The sequence below is a fragment of the Gallus gallus genome, chromosome 18 (genome assembly GCF_016699485.2).
Source record: "Gallus gallus isolate bGalGal1 chromosome 18, bGalGal1.mat.broiler.GRCg7b, whole genome shotgun sequence".
In the NCBI taxonomy this organism is placed as follows: domain Eukaryota; kingdom Metazoa; phylum Chordata; class Aves; order Galliformes; family Phasianidae; genus Gallus; species Gallus gallus.
In genome coordinates this window covers 6,881,926-6,902,181 of record NC_052549.1, presented here as the reverse complement: position 1 = coordinate 6,902,181, position 20,256 = coordinate 6,881,926, and the positions used below count along the sequence as shown (strand labels likewise).

Sequence of the window (20,256 nt, the reverse complement as noted above, 5' to 3'; positions counted from 1 at the left end):
TTTTAAGACAAGATCAATATGTTGTGCTTTCATAGCTTGTGATCAATTTCTGTTAATAGAAAACACAAAACAAACAAAACAAGCTTTTTTGTGTTGACAAAAGCCCCTCATTTATCTAAGTCTCTGGTGCAGATTTTAACTCAGTCTCTGTAGTTGAACTGAGACCTGAGCCAAGACCAGAAAAAATTTCAGGAATTCTCTGTAAGCTCAAAGGCATGAATTCCACAAAGCAAGTTGCAGATAGCAAAGGAACCTGAACATCAGAAAAACTCCACAAAGTCCAGAGCTACCCTTACACAAATATCCTTACACAGTAAACTGCAGAATCTTTTCCCTTTCCTTTCATAATTTTTATACTCCACTATTTGTCCAGCAAATAAGCAAGTTAAAAAACTTACCTCAACTTTCTTGTTAAGATCTTTACATTCTTGTACTAAGCAGTCTTTGGTTCCATAAAAAAAATAAACAGCCTGCAAAAAACAACGGGGGAAACAGAAAACACTGTTAGAAGAAGACAACACATATGAAGCCTACTGTAAATGCTCATGTGTAGTCAGGACCAAACCTTATTATCTAGAATGCATATGTAACATACTTGCACATCAGGGCAGCTGTGCAGAGAGACATATTGTACCACTGCAGTTCACTAACACCTGAAGGCACATTTTTTTCAGAATAACGTAGTCTGACAAAGAGCTCTAAAGGCTGAAAATCAGCTGAACAGAAATTAATAGATAATATTTAATTAGAAGAACTTATGCCACAGTGGTGGGAAAAATCATGTGGAGTGTTTAAAATACAGGCGTAAGTCAAGTCAGCAACTGGAAGGGGAAAGTGTCATTTTATTCAGCACACCTTATTAATAATTCTGCTGGAAAACAGCGAGGGAGTCTTCTCACGATGGGCATGGAAATTTAAAGCCATAAGAGCATCAGGTCCTATAGAAAAGTAGTTGTTCATTGTAAATACCTGTAAGAGAAGATTTCTATTTATAATCTTATTAAGTACTATTAATTAGGAATTAAAAGCCACCACAATTATTGGGAAGTAGGAAACCAGAAAATATAACCATGCAGGTATTCCATAGAATCCATGCTTGTAATTGCAAGCCATACCTTTGGTTTCCTTAAGTTGTAGTATCCTTTGCTTGTCACTTGAACTTTCCATCTGAAAAACAACAGCTATCAGACTTGTGACAAAGAAACTATTCTCAGTACCAAAGCAGTACCTAAGAATCTCAAAAGACTCAAATTTAATTAACTGCATCATGAAAGAGTTAAGCATTGCAGAACAACTAAATATAGACTAATTTTGGACCTCAGTTATTCTGCAGTTTCCTGATCCACTTAGGAACTTTACATACACTGTTTTAATGGAGTATGAGTAGACCTACAGTAATATTTGGCTTAACAGAATTTATCTTTCCACTGTTACTGACCTGTCCAGCACAATTCCATCTGCCTCCATGACATTTCGTAAGATTTGTTCCACAGGGACTTCTCCAGCATAACCTGCACCCCAGCCCAGTGTATTGGACAGGTCATTACCTGTTCCTAGAGGTAAAATTGCAACTTGTGGAATAAAGCGTTCTTGCCCCTAGGACACAGAAGCAATTCACATTAGCTATCTTCTCAGCATTCATTTTCCACCTTCTCTCCCCCAAATGTTCAAGTTATATAAACACCATTAACCCTCAGAGCAGCTTGTTACCTAGTGCTGAGTGACACAGCTGCTGTTATTAGCACAGCAGATGGCCAGCTGAAGCACTTACAGTAAGGGTAATGCAAATAAAGGCAACCTTAAGCCACTGTGGGGAGAAAAGCAAATGCAAACACAGCAGAGGAACAGCGCATTATTAATAGTGAACAGAACGATCCCTCAGAAAAATGATGCTTTGGTTCTGGAAAAAGGAAAGCCTGAACTACTTGTCTCATTTCCCAGCCTTCCACTTGCTGCAGCCATGGGTAAGTCACTAATGCTGTTACTGTGTGTACCTCTGAGGAAGTGCTTTGCTATGCATGCTGAGAGTGACAGAAAGAATAAAAGGCTGCCAACCACAATGAAACAAAAAGGCTTTTACAAAATTGAAGAGATGTCAGTTCTAAAAAGCCTCACATGTATAAAACTAACCAATTATGGACAGCAATTTACACACTCCAAGAAACAAAGCTACTAAGGTACAGTGGTGTCACATACACACACACCTGTCATGAACAGATGCAGAGGTGATAATTTCTTCAGGCAAAGAAGAAAGAACAACACAAAATATCCTGTAGCAATTTTCAAATGAGCTTTTAAAACCCAAAGCTTTTATATATTTTTCTTGAGCTACAGGGATTCATAACACAATGCATTTTTGTCCCCAGCACATATAAGTAGTTCTGCAAATATTTCTCTACAAGCTTATTCAGGAAGATGAATGTTATAAATACAGGTAAGAGATTAGGCTGTAGCACTTCAGCAGCTCCAAAACTCATTGACAAAGCTCCAGACAGCTTTTTATTTGAAGTACAATACCTTTATCTTCATTTCATCGATTGCATCCAGGACCCAGCCTACTGTACCATCCCCACCACAGACAAGAACCCTGACAGCATTGCAAGGCAGCAAGGAACAGAGTTGGAGTGCTTTAGCAGGTGTAATTTTGCTTAGATCAAAAACCTAGAACAAGGAAAATAAGTTCTGTAAGTTCACAGAACAGGACTCAGGATTTGCCTCAGAGATAAACAACTTCAAGATGTTCATTCTAATACAAAATAAACATTCTCTACTTATAATATCGCGTAAGCAAATGAGCTGTTCTGACTTTTTATGAACTGTATTCAGTCTCCCAAGGTCCCAGGATAGCTCCAGGTGCTTCACCAACAATAAATGCCATTGATAAGTCAAGCTGACCAAGTCCTAAGAAAATCCTGCATCCAGTAACACTACAAGGAATTCTCTAAAGATGAAAGACTTCAGCTGAAAGTTATTTTAAGACATTCAAGATACAAAGAGATCTATTTTTTAAAGCCTTACTTAAATCCAAGAAACAACTCACTGCCATTATGCCAATATCCTGTGCCAACTCTGTGGGCTTTAAGGGGAAAGTGACAGCACAGAACAGCAACTGCAAACACCGCCATTTTCACAAGTAAAGAGGGTTTGAACCAACACATTTCAAATTAAGATTTAAATATTTCATTTTCTAAGAACTAGTAGACTACTTCGAGAGCCAGATGCTTATTATCAGAATTACTACTCAAGATCTTACTGCCATTATGGAAGCAAAGTGATATTGATTCTAATTTAAGTTTTTATTTCACTATAGTGGCTTTTCACTGCAATTACCTGAACAGGGTTCAGCAGAATTTTGAATTCTCCTAGTAAAGTTTCGCCCATGTTGTTCCCACTACGAGTGTTTGCCAGTATGATTACTGGGATCCAATGTTCTCTGCAATAAGGGACCACCTGCAAAAAGGCAACAATTAGTAGCTTGCACTAACTCTGAAGACGCCTCAAGTCTTGCTCCAAACCCTGTCCTCTTTAAGTGCTGATTAGCTGGAAGTCATCAAAACAAATAAGTATTTTCAGCACACCAATGCTGAACGTTTCCATTCTGTGGTGTCCAGGACAACAAACACTCCAGGATTAGATAAGTAACAAGATGTTACAGAACTGTTCAAGTAGTGATGTTTTTCACATGCGGTTTTGGTATGCAACAGTTCTTGTGAAGTTCTGTAAAAAGAACACTTCTTCCCATATCTTTATCAAATTTTCTGATTTTATTAAAAAACAGAAGCCAGACAACGTATTAAAAAAAAGAAGCAGCAGACAATTACCTTTTCATAATCAGTTCTTTTGTCTTTACGCATCTGGTCGATTGTAGACAAGTAGTATGGGGGAATAATTAAATCTTTGAATTCTCCAAACGTGCACTCCTCAGTCTTTAAACAATCCAACATGCATTCGTCATGGGCAGTGCACTGACACCACACACATCTGGAAGAAAAAAACCAAAAAAATCAAGAAAATTCATTCTCAATCAACCAGCATATAAATGTGTATATTTATTTTAGAGGGACAGTAACTCTGGAAAGTACTCACATGACATGCACTGTTACAAATCATATTCTATGCACATTACAGAGAACACTGTGCAGTCTATAGAATTTCAAATGACAATCTATTGGCTACAAAAAAAATAAATACAGAACTTGATCATGTCCTTGAAAGTTTAGAAAAAGATTTGAATTCTGTAAACTAAATTACTTTAAAATTAATTATATTCTTTTAACTCCACAAATCAGATGCTATATTCACTTGCAGTGTGTGCAATATAAACAGTCACACTCAGAGCTCCTATGTAAAACTGAACTCCTACCCATCCTTACTGAGCATACACTGCAGTACAGTTTACTAATTTAAGATGTTACTGCTACATTAAATGCCTTCGTAAGTATATTACTTAAAAGTAGTAATATTCTCAAGTCTGAAACCCAAAACATTACATGATAACACGCAAAGGATTTTGTTATGCAAAACTGCTCAGCTTTTTGGCCTATTCTAGAAGCCATCCTGGAAAACAGAGTAGAACAAGAGGGAATACTGCACCACCTCCTGCCAGCCTCTGCAAAACGTTAATCCTCACTTACCACATCCAAAGCCTCGGTTTAAGCAGATGTGAAAGCTATTTTTGGAGTCCTTCTGGTTAATCCAGCACACAACTAGAGCAGCAGTGATATTTGCCCTGTACTGCAGACAGTGACTATCAAGTCACTGTGTTTTCTTCCTCTCCCACTTTTGCATCCTAAATCCCATCCCCTTCCTCCTCTGCTAGGCACACTCTCAAGATTTCATCTCTGACAGTCCGCCTCTTTATACTGGAATTCTGCTGACTTACTGACAAACTGACAGTATGACACAGGAGTAAAGAAAAGCAGACAGCTGACATCCTTTGAGAAGGCAGAGGTCATAATTCACGCTGCTCCCAGGATATGGACTATCAGCTCCCTATTCTGGCCCAATGTGCCCAACATCTCATGCTGATAACTTTAAAAGCACCCTTACTGATGGCAGTATGAGCCCTTGAATGTTTTCTTATAATTTTTTTATCATTCTTACCACAAACAATAACAACGGATTATATTACACCAGCTTTTAAAATCTTCCTATTAGCTTATTCTGGATGTTATTAAAAGGAAAAAACAAAGCAGTTATGGTAGGGTTGCTTGTACTAGCTGCACTGATCAGAAGCCAATTTTGCAGAGTTACACGTGTGTTTTTGGCAATCTGAAACACGTGCTCTGCCACTACTACGATCACACTGTACAAACAACAAGAACGTTCTTGTACCTGTCCCCAGAATACAAGCTCTCCTGGGCTTAGTCTACATGTAATCATATAGTAGCTAGCGTATCATGACAGAGAAATGCAAATAAGAGAACAAGTAGACACAAGAGGCAACGTCTTAACCTATGAGTGAAATTACTGACCAGAACTCATTTTCCTTTTAGGTTCTTTCACACTGTTTTTGTGGCAACGTGTTCCAACAACACCGCGGTAAATACAGCACAGAAATGGCAGCACACTTTCTCACAGAAAGCCAACCTCCACCACAGTACCTGTAATCACAGAGCTTGGGCTGCGTGCCGCACTGCTGCTTGCACACCATGCAGTGGCTGCAGAGCGGGACATTGCCTCTGATCCAGTGGTGTGGCATAGAGCTGTGGGCTCCACCTTCGCTCCTCATCACGATTTCCTTGCAGAGGAAATGCTGGTCGGCCTTCTTCAGGCATCCCTCGCAGACGCGCAGCCCGCAGCAGCTGCAGAAAGTGCCGCGGAGGATGTGCTGGGCGCACACGCAGCAGTAGGAGGGCTGCCCGAAGAGGTCCGTGTAGTGCCAGTCATGCTTGCTCTTGCAAAAGATGTCACGTATCAGCATCTGCCGCCGGGAGCGGTGGAAGCTGCACCACAGAGTGATCAGCACCGGCAGGATGACGGAGCACAGCGTCCAGAACACCAAGCTCCAGTCTGCAACGACCGAGGACATGGAGAAGGCGCCGCTCCCGCTCTCGGCGCCCGCCATCCCCCTCCGGCGCGGCCTTGCTGCCTACCCCTTCACGTCGCCCGAGGAGACAGCACGGCGAACCCGGGGCCGGGTGCCCGCCGCCAGGAAACGACGAGCGGCTTCGGGAAGCATCTTCCAACCCCTCGCTGGCTCTAAGCGCTTCCGATCCAACCCACTCCAGCTGCAGGGCCTCGGCGCTGACAGGAACGAGAGGCTCCGCCACCGTCTGCCCGAGCCCAGCGTCAGCTCGGCCGGCCCGGCCCGCAGCAGCCGTAGGGGGTGCGCGCGCGGCGGAAGCGGAAGTGGCCGCGGCGGTTGCCAGGCAACGGGCGCCGCCCGGAAGTGAGGGCAGGGAGGGCGGCTTCGTCGCTGCGGGGCAGGCGGTGCGATTTGCGCCGAGTGTTTCGAAGGCCCGCGGCGATGGACGGAGCGAGTACGTTCGTGGTGTGCCGTAAAGCTTTCCCTGTAGCAGCTCTCAAAATGCAGCGACAGTTGGTGCTATTAGAAGCCACAGGTCTTTGCGTCTCAAGAACAACGCGTTTAACAGTGACCTGAGTCCATGCAGTCCGTCATCCCTCGGGTTTATCACATCCGAAGGGACGCAGACTGCTCCCCCTGCGGGCCCACGCCCGGCACAGCGCTGCTCGGGGATGTTGGGCCGGTGACACTCGGGAACGAAGCACATTTGTTGAAGTCCTGTCCTTACTTCTCACTCTGCTAAATAGTGAAGTCATTTCCCATCCCGTTTTCAACCAACTTGTCCGAGAAAGAGAAGAATGATGTGAGCTGTCAGCTGTGTGATTCTATTAATTTGATACAAATTTCTGCTCTGTGTTCCCACAGCGGTGATTTGGCCTTCTGAGAGTTAAACCAGGTTAATGGATCCCTCTGTTAGAGACAGGAATTTATAACAATTCAGGAGTGGCCGTTTGTCTTTCAGCACAGCGGTTGTGTTTCTCAGGCAGCTGAGCCCATTGCTGTGCTAAGCGTAAGGTAGGGCTCCGATTTTCACACAATTAAAACACCCCGCGTAGCTCAGAAGGCTGAAGTGGAAAAATGGTCTTCTGTTTTCCTTCCCTCAGGAGCAGAGTAATGCTGAGAATGTTCCAGCAGATAATAGCCATATTCAAAACTTCACGCCAGATGTCTTCAAAATCGTACTATAAGTCACATTAGTTAAAGCATAAACAAACATTTGTGACTGACGTAGCCACTTCAAATAGGCTCATGCCTCCGTCAGCTCTACTCAGACTGGACCAGGCTGAGAGAAAGCAGAATCAGAATGAAGCAGTTACTTGTGTTTATCTTCCTCCTGGTCCTCATGACCGCTTTTACAGGTAGGAGTCTATATGAAATGAACCCGTGTATGTATGTAATTACAGAGTAGGAGATGCAGAACATATTGTCATAATATTAGTGCTTTGTATTTTAGGATCTTCATATTTCATTTTTAATACTTAACTTTTTATACACTGCGGGCATTCCATGATCTGATTTTGAACAAGTGAGCTATTGTATCAGATATTTTACTCTCTGCGTGCACACTAGAGTCATTTATTCTAAACCAAAACACTATTTTACGAGCTTATAATTTTAATATTATTTCACCAAACTCTCCTTTGCTTTACTTAGAAAAATAATCCTGAAAAGTAAAGCAAAACAGAGGGAAAAGAATCGGAAGAGTCACTAACTTCAGTGATTAGGTGGTGCTGTTATATTTTTTCAGTTTAGGCAGTAACATTAATATGTAGGATTTGTTACACGCTGGTAGGACCAGGCTATAGAAAGCACAAGTATAAAAATGGTTTAAAATTCCACTCGTATCTTCTGGAATGCAGTATCCCCTGGGAAGGGTCTGCAATGAAAGAACACTCTGTATAAAGACAAAATAAAGTTTGGAGACATTTCATTTTACAACTGACAGATAAAACATTAACTTCATGGTAATTTCATAACTAGCTGCTGCTTTTCCATCTGTAGACACTTCTCCAATTTTGACTGAGAAAGAAGCCAAACAGATTCTGAGAACTCGTCGTGAAGACAGACAAAGAAAAGCTGGTTTCCCCGATGAGCCAATGAGGGTGATTTATGACATTTACTTTTAAATTGCATTTATTTAAGAAAAGGGGGAGGGGAGGGGGGAGAAAGTGCTTAATGTTAGATTCTTATAGGTAAAATTCCAAAGAGTAAGTTATGAATATCACCTACTTAAGCAGCTGAGTTCTACTGTGAAATATTAAAAAACTCTGTTGCATTCTTTCAATCAGTGTCAGGTAGCATTCTGTAAGTGCTAAATGTTGCTCGGGTCGTGTACAGTGCAGAAATTATTTATCACGGTTCAAAAAATGCCAGTTAGATTATTGAGAAGAAAGTGGCTTTTCATTTATAGAAATGTGGAGTTCATCAGGTTGTTCCTGAGAAACGAAATAACAGGAAATATCTTCTGCTTACGGTACATTCTGCACTCAAGGCAGAAAGGAGGGGCAGGTGTCAGCGGTCAGTGTGGAGGTCGAGGTAGCTCTACACCAGCTTTTAAATCACTTACTTTCATTTGCTTTTTTATGACTGCTACAGCTAAGATGGTTTGTTATGACACTGTGAGATTTTTAGCTGCTAGCTTAATACAACAGCATTGCTTTTGTGTGTAATATTTACATGTATTGATCTCTAACCCAAATTACAGCAAAAGGAACATGAAAGAATTTAGGAACCTTCTGTTTTACATCCTTCAAGAAGATCTAACATATAATTCTGCACTTCTTAAAAGTTACTTAAGGTATTTTAAAATTAGTGCGTATCTTGTTCCAAAGTAAATAAACGGAGCTAAAATTATATGGCTCTGAAGAGGCAAAAGCCACAGAATCCAGAAAGGACACAATAGATTGTACATGTATGAGGAGTACAGGGGCTCAGCTTAGCAAGGTGCTGAACACTTCTGAACTCCATAGGGCACAAAGCAAGGCTGAGCTCCACGTGTGCCAGGCTTGTGGAGACAGCTAGTGGTTTTCTCTTTCCAATGGTTATTGTATACCAGCCAAAAAGAATCCACCTGGCAGTCCTGGCCACACACCGCTTCCAACATACACACTTCTTTGTCAACAGTGATGGCCACAACAAATCAAAGCTGTCACAAGAATACTACACCATGCGTGTTAACAATCTTGAACAATTAAGACAGTATGACAGCACCAAGAAACCAATAGGTGTGCACTTCAGAGTTGGATTGGTTTCCATGCTGTTGTTCAATACACTTTGCAGCTGTTGAAAATTGGTGGGAATACATCCCAACCATGCTAATGCTCAGTATAACACCATGATTATATACACATTATATAGTAAATATCTTAAATATAAAATCAAACAACAGGAGAGTGGGATTGAGTTAAACTCTGGGTTACAGGAAGTTAAATGTGTACAAGCAGAGAGTAGAGGGAGCTGGGGCTAGGGAAGCTTTTGATTACTGACCTCTGCTGCTCTGCCCTGGCCACTTTGCAAATGCTTCTCTGTAAGAAAGCCCAAACGTAAGAGTATTTGCTTTTCTTACTAAAAGTCAAGGTTTTCAGTAGAAAAGAAAATATCCTTCAATAAAAAATCCATCCCTCCTCCCAAGTGGAACATGGAGATTTTCAGTTGTGAATGAAGGGGCATGGCTGCTGTATCCCCATGCTCAGTTCTACCACAGACTCAAAGAGAAAAATTGATTTTGTATGGATTCTTTGTAGCGGAATGAAATTAATGCTGAGATGAACCTGCCTCTGTTCAGCTTTTTTAAGCAAAAGCTGTTTGTCGAGGCCAGCTCATGCTGAGCTGAGGAATTTAATTTGCAATTCTTTGTGACACAGTTTGACTTCCACAGTGCCGTTTCACTAAAAAAAGCCCATTCAGTTACAGACAGCAAGATCTGCCATCCTTGATTATTTTAAAATGTCATTTATGTTATCAAGATATTTTAATCTTACTTTGACCAAGGCCCTGCTTTTTATCATGTAGAGTCTTTTCAGTCATATAGGCCTGTTCTCTGCAAGTCCATTATGCAGCCCCACTGTGGGACGGAGCCAAGGCGCTTTGCACTGCGAGGAGCACAGAGCACAGTGAGAGGCAGGATGCTCATGCTTCCTGCTGCCAGCCTGCATGCATCCTGCACCAGCCCTCCGGGCAGCTCAGAAAGCAGACAACTGGATGACAGCAGGAATACTTGACTTGTGCAAAGGGTCTATGCTACAGCTTCAATTGCTGCATTACCCAGTGTGCTAAGCAATGGGCTATATTTCTGAAAAAATCTCTCTCTCTCACTAGGCTACATGCACTAGCACTGTAACTTTTTAAAAGCAGATTTCCTTCCTGATGGAGGTTGAGTTTTTGGCACATGACTCACTCAGTTTGGCAACCTGTTGCTTACACCAAAACCCTCTAATTCGTATTATTTATATTTTACACAACATCAGTCAGCACTGATGCAAAGTGCTTACTGGAACCCTTCAGAGTACTGCCACATGTCTGATCAAAGTTTAATGCAGGAATCAATTATCAAAAGAGGATACAACAATCCTGTCTGTGAGATTCCTTTTGTAACCCAAGGACCAACAGAGGCTTCTGTGTGGATATGCCAATAAAATACGTGTATGCAGAATTCTTAATTTATGAATATTTTTGCAAAATTCTTGCCCAACACCTTTACTAGTCTGGCTGATATCAATCATTAAGTATTGCTACGTTACGACAAAGTGACTAGAAATCCCATTTCATTATATTTGATAATTTTCAGAAGTTAATTGTCCTTGTATAAGCTGTAAAATTGACCTGGCTCATTGTCCTGACATCAGGCCCGAGTGGTTACATAATTAAATAACATCTTCTTGTCTTTAATTAGGAGCACATGCTTTACCTCCAGCGCTTGGAGCAGAGATCGGAAGAGCAATTCCTGGAGCACTGGTTGAATCCACACTGCTTGCCACACTGCAACCGGGATTTAGTCCATCCAATCTAATGGTCTTGCCTACCCTGTGGTTGGTATATATCTATTTCTTTTACAGTGCATATTTCCTTTTTTAAAACAAAAAGTAGAACCACAAACCAGAAGAGGAGAGAAAAACGGGTGGCTTGAGAGAGCACCTTATACTGAAATTGTCTGGCAGTGGAACAGGATGATGGCACCAACTGTGTCACTGTAGTTCTGTTCAAGTAATAAACCATTTGATCATGCATTTCTCTGCTGTATGGATATAAGTCGGTAACTGCATAACATTCCTATTAACTTTGCTTGACATTGCTCCCGTTTCTTTCCTGTCTGCTTCTGCTCCATTTCCACAGCATCTCTTTTAAGTCTTATATTTCTTCATTTAACTTTCAGTAAGGGCTGTGACAGGATGAACCTCATCTTCACCCTGAGGTATCTGAGATACAGTCTGACCTGCTAGGAGTTGAGCCTGTTCTGCAGTATCTCAGCTGCAATAATTTGCTAAGTGCTGATTTTTTTAATGGAGTTTTCTGTTTAGTACACGTGCTGGTAAGCATTAACACAGAGCATTTTCATGGGCTATTGGTTCTGTTTATGATTTTCAACTTCTGTGTAATATATGGCATAATTTTCTTTCTTGCCTTTGCTTATCATATACATCATAATGTTCAATGGGAAAATACAGTCTAAAGCACAGCCCAGAAACCAGGCATTACTCATAAACCAATTGGTAACAATATGCCACATCCCAGCCTAAACTTTTCTAATTCTTAATGGCTGTTTGTAATACTGAAAGAGAAGACATACCTACATTTGTGTATCTTTATACAAAGGCAGGATAAGCCTTCCAGCTTACATTCTTTAAACAGACATGAGATTTGTCAGCCAGGATAAGCTTGAATTCTCACCATAATAGTGATGCTGTATCACTCACAGTCAACTTCTTAACATAAAAATTGCAGACTCAGGAGCATACTTTCAAAAGCATTTAAGCAGTACAATACAGAGATGATATCTGTCAGGGCTGATGCAATTTGAAAGTTAGAAAGTTCATCTGCTTAAAATTATGCTAGGCATCTATCTGTACCTGTATACATCTAAATGCCTTTGAAAACCTGGACATTGGGGCAGACTTCAATGGAGCTATTCTAATCCACAGTAAGCCAAAGGTCTGCAACTTATTTAAAAACAAAACCACAAGATTCCCAGACCTGAGCCCTAGGAGGTGAGTGGGCAGATTTCAAAAAGCCTTCCAGCTGAGACACAGTTGAAAGCTGGCTTGCTTCTATCCTGCTCACAGTGAGGTGAAGAATTAACGTTAGAAAAGTGCTTAAAAGATTTGAAGCCTTTTGTATGTTATTAGTATGGCCAATTTCTCCAGGTGTTTTAAGTATATTTTCCTTTTATTTTCTGCAGATCTCTTCATGGGCATGTAAGAAGATACATACGGTGATTGTGCTAAGGACAAGATTATTACTGCATGGGCTATATGCTCATTGTAGAGCTGAATCTCTTTGCAATAATTATAATCCTAATGTTATGACAAAACTTCCAAACATAAGTAGCTAGACATATTATAGACCAACATACATTTTCCACCTGTCAAGAAAATAGCGATTGCATGCATGAATAAATAAATGATGTCTTTCCTCCAAGTTCTGAGCTACAGGCAAGAATAAATCAGTAATGAGTCTAGAGGATGCTTTCCAAGTGGACAGCTTTAGACTGTCTGAAGTAAATGGAACTTAAATGGACTTTGGAGGAAACGTTAATCATAGCTTTGTAGCTTAAATAACATCATATGAAGACACAACATTTAGCAATGCTGATCTATGTTCAATCGCTTGATGAGTATTTCATGTATTGTTTCATAATAAATGCTTAATTCAAATCCATTTTCAGACGATTCTGTTATGCTGTACTTTGACAGTATATGCTAAAAAAGATTACTGGAAGTGAGGCTCAGGATTGCAAAGTGATTTCTTTTTGTATTGCAAGCATTTCAAAGTGAGGACTTTCCATGTTCAGCAGGTGGGAAGGAAGAGGCAGTCGAATCACTTTGTAGTTTCTCAGCAAATCTTTTCCCACTCCTTTTAATTCTCAGGTCAGCCACAGGAATCCAGCCATCCCTCTTCTGCCTGTGTGCCTTTCTAACTTATGCCTTGGTACAGAATATCATGTACAATTAGATGGTAAACAGATGATACCTGCTGAACACCATGAGAAAAGTCTTGATTGCTCTTACGTAACAGTTATGATTTGTAACAGCAGTAGAATTAGTTATGGACAGACTAAGCTAACAGCTTAGCTTCACTGCAGTCACACTGAGACCCTAATGATGGGTAGCTAAATAAAAAGCAATCTGAAGTAGATAACGTTACTGCATCATCAGAGCCACTTATTAGGCTCAAATAGCACAACAGTGCTAGTACACTTTCCTTCCAGTAAGATGACTCTCGTGGATGACTCCAAGGAAATAATTTAAATCCCAAAGCATCAAAGGCTTACTTTCCCCAGCGGTCAAGATAGAATCATAGATTAAATCTGGGAGTGTGAAAAAGCATAATGAGGTTGCTATTGTCTGCATTCAAATAAATGTCACTGGATGAAACCCTGGCTCTGTTTTCTCTTGCTTAGTGAAAAAAATCACACTGATCCCAGCTGTGCCAATTTCCCCCCACTGACAGTTAAGTGCATCTCTGAAATAACAGAACTCCTACTTAGTTATATCCAGTCACAGGTTAGATGATTAGTGGGGTTAAGTGGGAGCTGCTAGGCCTACCACAGTAACACTGAGCTAATCCTAATGCAAACTGATTCAAGAAGCCAAGTCTTCCATTCATGCAAACTGATTTGTGCCCTGCAAGTAAAACAGAGAAGCGCCCTTCAACCCAGCTGAGAGAGTGCCAAAGAAGAGGAGGGCCAGCAGAGTACAGCAGAGTATTGGAAGTTTGCTCAGCACTGGCAAACACTGCAGTCTAAGGAGAGAGAAGGCAAGAATATGAGTACTTCAGGCTTTATAGACCACAAAAAAACTCATACTTCTTTTAGCATAAAAGGTTAACACTGCAGAAACATTATATTTAGTTCTATCTACAGAAATGATGTAATTAAGCTTTTTCCAAAGTCCTTCAGCCTGGCTGCTCCACTCTGATTTTGTTCTCTTCCTCTATACAGATATTTCCTTTAAGGCCACGCTCTGCTCACAAACATCTGAAGTTGAACAAAATAAGTATATTCTGGGAGCAGTCAGGGGTTTATTTTTGCCCATGTCTAAAATCTAGAGGAAAACAATAGACTTCAGTACATGCATGCAAACCATACATCCATGCAAACCATCAGCTTTCCCACCGGGTGAAGATTTCTGATGACCCGTAGAACAGAAGGCCATTAGAACTGACACAGGAGAGCCACAAGAAGGTTTAATATAATGAAATATACAAAAAGAATATAAGAAGTGTTCAGCAAGCTGTATGCTGGAGATGGGAAAGGTGCAGAACAGCCGATTTACAATGCTTTTACAGAAAAGAACTAAAACAGACTTGGGAAGATCTTTCACCTAAGGAAGAGATAAAGATCTCATTTGCTTTAATCACTGCCTGTTCTCTATTTGCTGTGCCCGGTAACATTGGCCCCTCTCCGTCCACTAGATGCCACTGTTTCTGCATACAAACTGCACCACAGCCCACAACGGACGTTTGTCTCTGAATATTTTCGCATCCCTCCTCCTCTCTTGTTGTTGTTTTTTTTAAAACTCCTTTTCTCAACATATTCAGCTCAGACGTCTGAAATTAAAAGTCACCTCTGAATAGGAGAGAAGACGACCTTTAGAAAATGGCTATTATTTTTTCCCTTTGGATCCAAGACTGCAGTGAAAGTGGATTTTAATGCAGTATCTGCCCGGTTCTGTGGGTGCACACTGTTACACCAGAGAAGTGGATGAAAGTTTCTAGGCAGCACATGGCAGAGGTGTGGGACTCATTCAAATGCAGGCAGTAGGAATGGGTTCTGCAGAAGTTCTTCACTCGCAGAGTGGATCCCATTTGATCTGTCTTCAGTAGCCCCAGACTGCAAGCTGCAGACTCACTGCATGGTAACAGCATCTCCCTTTGTGGCATGACATTATCTTATAACATTTGTTACCCTTGGTGGCTTAGGAGACTGTGTGTTAGGTGCTGTACAAACCAGTACTGAAAAATCAGTCTGTGCCCAGGACCTGAAATGTATTACCCCTATATAAACAGGGTGGATAAATAATATCAGCTGTAATTTAAGTATGCAACAATTCAGGAAGAAGAGACAAAGGCTGTGAGTTTGGAATGCATCAATTTCTTCAGCAAGGCCAACACAGAAAGACTTACTCAAAACCTGATCGATAGTACATGAAGCAGCTGTAATATTGCCACTAACAATCGGGCAGTTCAACCAATGGATTATTTCTAGCAGGCTGCCTTAGCTTTCAGCAGAACACGCACCAGAGGTACTTAATTACTAAGACTGGAATTTCCCGAAATGCCACTGAAAGCAAATCAAGCACTTCCTTCACCTGAAATCCACTTTCAACGTGGTGAAGGTGACACAAAATGCAAAATGCAACTTGCCTGTTTGTAGTTTAGATGATGCAGTATCTGCCTGCTTCTCATGGAAGCCAAACAGGTTGGTATACTCTTCTATCTACAGCGACAGTACTGCTTCCCTGCAGCATTTCTGAAAAGGGAACATGAAAGAGTGAAGTACAGCAAACGCAGATGGAGCTGAAGTATAGTTTTTCCAGATTTGGGGGTATTTGGACCTAAGGATTCATTTAGACACCAATCTTTTTGCACAATAACATAACATGAGAATCCTACACATAACCATTCATCTGAGTGAGCCAACCTTAAACACAGGAGATCTTCAACCAAAGACAGAGTAAGAGGGACATAATGTTGCTTAATTTTGGATTTTTCAGCATAAAGAGAAACCAGTGAGTGGCTCCAAAAAATGTATTCAGTAACGTGCTTCAAATGTTCAGAATATACTTGGCTTAGAGCTTTGCTCTTGAGCTGTTTTGGTGGGACTCAGAATATGTGCCTATAAAAATGAGACCAGAACCCAGCCCACAGAATGCCTGCATGATCAGCCCAGACACCAACAGAGCCCAGTATTCCACTCAGTGCAATCAGGATGCACTTCTGTATGCTTCCTGCAGACCGTATAGGAATAGTTTCATGGTCAGTAATAGACCTTAAGCACATGAGAAGAATTACTGACACATAATTATTTGCAGGATAAGAGTCTGTCCTGGTTATTTTAGATCCATAGGCCTAGTATATATGATTTATCCAGCTCACCCAGCAGACTGTTCATGTTTTGGTGGGACAGTTTCACACTTGGCCAAAAACAAGCCTAAGAGAGGAAGCCCTATTCCTGAGGGTTCTCTCAGCCTCTGTTGATCAGCTGTAGAATGAGGCACAGCTTCAACTGCAGGACGATGGGTCTGCCCCTCCCTGTTGAGGAGAAAATGCACCAAGCAGTATCCATAAGATGGCTATAACAGAGCTCACTTACCTCACCGGGGTCTGAGGGGTAATCAGTCACAGGTGATTTACTCAGCCAGGGCTTGCTGCGTACCTGTGTAGAAAAAAGAGCCAAGCATGAAAGCTAACAGTCTTAGCAGTAACAGAAATGGATCAAGTACAAATAAAGTATGCTTAAATTTATGATGAGCAAGGATAGGACTGATCTGCTTGTTCTAGGTCATGATCCATGTCGTCCTGAAGTAGGTTCTCAGAATGGTGAGAACCATTCTACTGGTGCCCATTTCTTTCCATTGATTATGGATGGCCCTGAAGCCTAAAAAAATGGTGACTGTATGTTATCAAAGCACAATCTTCAGCAGTTATGCTATAACAGTAATTGTGCAGCACTAGCATGGCTATTTTTATGCTGAGGCACTTATTCATAGTACTTTGAACATCAAAGGGTGAAGAACACCCAACCCCAATGAAGTTCTCTTGCCCATAGATACCTGGAGGACCAGGTGGTTTCCCTGGAACTCTGGGGAGGGAAAATCTTCACACTCTCATCATAGAACATTAGCAAAACTTTCCTGTACAAGTAAATCCTGCCTAGGATTGTAGCAGACCCTTTGCAGCATATGGTTTGGCCTCACTTTTTCTGGCAGAAGAGCAGAGCTCTCCCTCCTTTTCCTGGCAGAGAGGTACAAGTTTTATCTCAGATGCACAAAGATCAGGGCTCTGAAATTCAGTCCAACAGCATGGCCTTCAACAGATTGTGCTGGGAAGCAATGAGGCTTTTGGAGCAATGCCGGTGATCTACCAGGTGACTCACAATGGGAGAAGGGTTCACATCCTACTGCTATGCTCCCATTATCAAGACATGGCTTAAAAACCTACATGTAATCAGCAGGGCACTGTTTTTTCCTCACAAAGAATATGACCAAGGTTCTGGAAAAAAACAACTGTGCAAGAGGAAAGCTAACACTGAGCAACAGCAACAAGAGCAGCAGCAAAAATAGCTTTATTCTCAGTTTATTAGTGCCACAGCACACACAGCATCAGCCCTGTTTCCATAGTCATGGAAGGATACTATTTTGATAAATTTATAGGTCCATTGGAAGACTCTTTAATTTACCAGGAAATGACAAGACATCTGTGGCCAAACTGTATAAAATTTACTCCTTTCTACCTTAGTTACACTCCACTGAGTGTTTACTCTCAGCCTGCAGATATATTTACCATTCATGCAGCATCCCAAACCATCAGAGTTGGATGTGTTGGATTCCTTGCCTTTCTATGAATGAAACTGCAATGACTTAAAAAATATCTTTTGAAATGCTACTTTCACAAAGCAAAATCTTGCTGGAATCAACTGACAGGTATTCAAGGTTAAATAAGGACGGATATCTGCAGCAAACAAAGGGTTTCAGGATTCATAATCATTCACATTCCAGCTAGACCTGTGGCCAACAGCTATATGTAAGGAATACAGTTCATGGCAATATTGTGCAGCTGTAAATTTGGGTTGTTTCTAGTCTAGTCTGGTTTGTACTGCGTTATTTTACACTGTAATCACTGCATTATTCTACACTATCTCCTACTATTTTAGACGACAGCCATACTGCAATATTGTATGAATCGCATTTCAAGTAGGTCAAAGCAGAGGAAGCTCTCAGACAGCAAAAATACCACAATTCAAAATAATCAGAGACCTTAAGCTTGAAAAATAAATCACGGAAGATATAATTAGAAAATAAATATTCAGGGCTTCATTCTGTAAATCATGAGTACATCTCACCCATGGAAGTCATCCAGTGAATTCCAACCTTCCACAGGAGTGAAGTTGCTACGGTGCGTGGTACTCAAATATTTTCTTCTGTTGTCACTAAATACAGTTTTGGTAACTCATAAATATACTCACTTCCTTGCTAACACGGAAGGGGCCAGCAGGCTGTCATTAAGGGTACCGTCTGGGATGGATCAAGGCTGAGCTGCTACCAGCCATCTCCTACTTCCAAGACTTGTGACATTCCCTGTTTTTTCCAGTTCTGATATTTCTGGGCGCTTTGAAGGAGGGCTGGGCTGCAGGCAGTGGGGCAGCATGGCAGGCTGTGGCTGGATGCATGGAGCCCTGCTGACCACACATGTACTTCTACTCATTTTTCAGTTGGGAAAACCATAACTGCAGTCTCATAGGCAACACACCTACAACCAACTTCATAGCAAAGCAAAAGCAAAACAAAGTAATAAATGAAGTAGATTTATATCTACGCTTGTTTATACAAACACGTACGTATACTGATTTTTTTATGTCGTTTAAGTTACAGAAATTAAGCTTACATTTAAACTGTGAATGGATCTGAACTGCATTTCGGCATTCCAGCTGCAGAATCTGAAGTTTCTGAGAACATTTCCTGCCCGGAGTAATTTGTTTTTGAGTCCTGAACATTTGGTGCATTTCAGTGTGACACAAAGGTTTGCTCACATCAAATCTATCGCTCTGGAGGGGATTTGGCAGAGGGTGGTTTAGATAAGAGCCACAGCAGAAACGAAATCTTTCTTTTTTATTTTTTTCCCCTCCTTCTTCCCTATTTACCACTTGATGCTTTAGAGCTGCTCAGGGAAAGGGAGAAAAATGTTTTGTATTTCATACTGCACAGCTGTTGCACTGCTGGAGGAAAACAGTTTAAATATTAATGTGGCTTTAGGGCTAAAATTATTTCTTAAGAGGCACTTCAATACAATGACTTTCAGCAAAGTGAACAGCCACAAAAATAGAGTCAGCAACCCAAATCCCTCCAGCTGACAGTAAGCCAATGTATTTATCTGCCTGCGTGTGCCTGCAGAACTCATCATGTGTGGCTGCAACAGATACAGCTTTCCAGTCCAACCTGAGTAAAGAACAGCTCATTTGTGCAATAGTTTACAGTGATCTCCAGAGTCAGAAGCAGCTTCCTCTTCTCACCTGGAGCTTTAAGATTGAGCTGGATTATCTCAGCCCTTTTAGAACACGACTCCTTAAATTAAACAAGACAAGAAAATAGATGAGATGACACCAGGGGTGCTTTTCCCTCATCTGTTGCTCAAATTTAAGCCCACACATCTCTCATTTATTTTCATCTTTGCTGTTCTGCTAGCTCTGTCTTGAAAGAGATGCTTACAGAACATTAGCGGTGGAAAATGGCTACAAAAGATCCTAGCTGTGTATCAGCTTATGCTGTTTCTGCTAATTTCCCCTTGTTTTTTTCTTAATTCAGTTCCAGAGGTGCCTAAAATACTCTGCTAAAACTCAAGTCCCACTATGGCAAGCAGAGTTCAGACATCTCCCCATGCGCCGTGGTGACACGCTCAGCAGGCAAACAGACTGATATTAGATTGCAGTGTCTGTGCTCACCCACGCTGTGAGAGGGCTGATGAGGTGCTGCAAACTACTGTTGTGGTTACTGCAAATCAGGGAGATCAGCACTGACCATAACGTTTGCATTCTGACATCGTTCCCTGCGTTTGCATCGTGACCAGATATCATTGCCCACAAACCCCTCCTTCTGATCTCCTCTGCTATCACACAAACAATGCATGCCGCTGCTCACTCTGATTGTTACTGGTCTGAGCTACTCAGGAACTATAAATACATCACCTCTAATCTCCTAAAATTTTTAGGGTGGAATAAGGAACTGCACGATCTGAGCATACAGAAAGTACATTCATTTTGCTTAAATTAGCACTAACAGTTTGCGTTTAACTGAAAA

General features: G+C 41.3%; 2 protein-coding genes and 1 long non-coding RNA gene across 8 annotated transcripts in view; 1 reads left to right on the top strand and 2 right to left on the bottom strand.

Annotated features, from left to right (window-relative positions):
- Positions 1 to 6,330, bottom strand: part of DGKE (diacylglycerol kinase epsilon) — a 28,513-nt gene extending 22,183 nt beyond the window's left edge. For all 5 annotated transcript variants that reach the window (XR_005840704.2, XR_005840705.2, XR_005840703.2 and 2 more), the window contains exons 1-8: positions 5,604 to 6,330; positions 3,822 to 3,981; positions 3,331 to 3,450; positions 2,518 to 2,661; positions 1,439 to 1,596; positions 1,116 to 1,167; positions 856 to 969; positions 399 to 470 (exon numbers count right to left, since the gene is read on the bottom strand). Coding sequence is in view for 1 of the 5 variants with exons in the window: in XM_001234225.7 (XP_001234226.4) it covers positions 399 to 470; positions 856 to 969; positions 1,116 to 1,167; positions 1,439 to 1,596; positions 2,518 to 2,661; positions 3,331 to 3,450; positions 3,822 to 3,981; positions 5,604 to 6,067 (1,284 nt within the window). In the remaining 4 variants the exon portion in view is untranslated. The remainder of the gene's footprint in view (positions 1 to 398; positions 471 to 855; positions 970 to 1,115; positions 1,168 to 1,438; positions 1,597 to 2,517; positions 2,662 to 3,330; positions 3,451 to 3,821; positions 3,982 to 5,603) is intronic.
- Positions 6,331 to 7,297: 967 nt separating this feature from the next.
- Positions 7,298 to 12,901, top strand: C17orf67 (C17orf67 homolog). 2 transcript variants are annotated; one of them, XM_025141599.3, is made up of 4 exons: positions 7,298 to 7,386; positions 8,030 to 8,130; positions 10,920 to 11,055; positions 12,423 to 12,901. In XM_025141599.3, exons 1-3 carry the CDS (start codon positions 7,332 to 7,334, stop codon positions 11,034 to 11,036), a joined length of 273 nt encoding a protein of 90 aa, XP_024997367.1. In that variant the 5' UTR covers positions 7,298 to 7,331; the 3' UTR covers positions 11,037 to 11,055; positions 12,423 to 12,901. The 2 variants fall into 2 exon arrangements, with proteins under 2 accessions (XP_024997367.1, NP_001264952.1); NM_001278023.2 differs by having other exon boundaries at positions 10,920 to 11,059.
- Positions 12,902 to 12,960: 59 nt separating this feature from the next.
- The window catches only part of LOC121107128, an 82,627-nt gene continuing 75,331 nt past the window's right edge, over positions 12,961 to 20,256 (bottom strand). The window contains exons 3-4 of the long non-coding RNA XR_005840706.1: positions 16,557 to 16,619; positions 12,961 to 15,713 (exon numbers count right to left, since the gene is read on the bottom strand). This is a non-coding gene — a long non-coding RNA (uncharacterized LOC121107128). The remainder of the gene's footprint in view (positions 15,714 to 16,556; positions 16,620 to 20,256) is intronic.

Bases quoted from the DNA above. Each gene is read 5' to 3' on its own strand.
- C17orf67 (XM_025141599.3), top strand. From the start codon at position 7,332: ATGAAGCAGTTACTTGTGTTTATCTTCCTCCTGGTCCTCATGACCGCT. The intron at 7,387-8,029 runs GTAGGAGTCTAT...TTCCATCTGTAG, and splicing joins CCTCATGACCGCTTTTACAG to ACACTTCTCCAATTTTGACT. The intron at 8,131-10,919 runs GTGATTTATGAC...GTCTTTAATTAG, and splicing joins TCCCCGATGAGCCAATGAGG to GAGCACATGCTTTACCTCCA.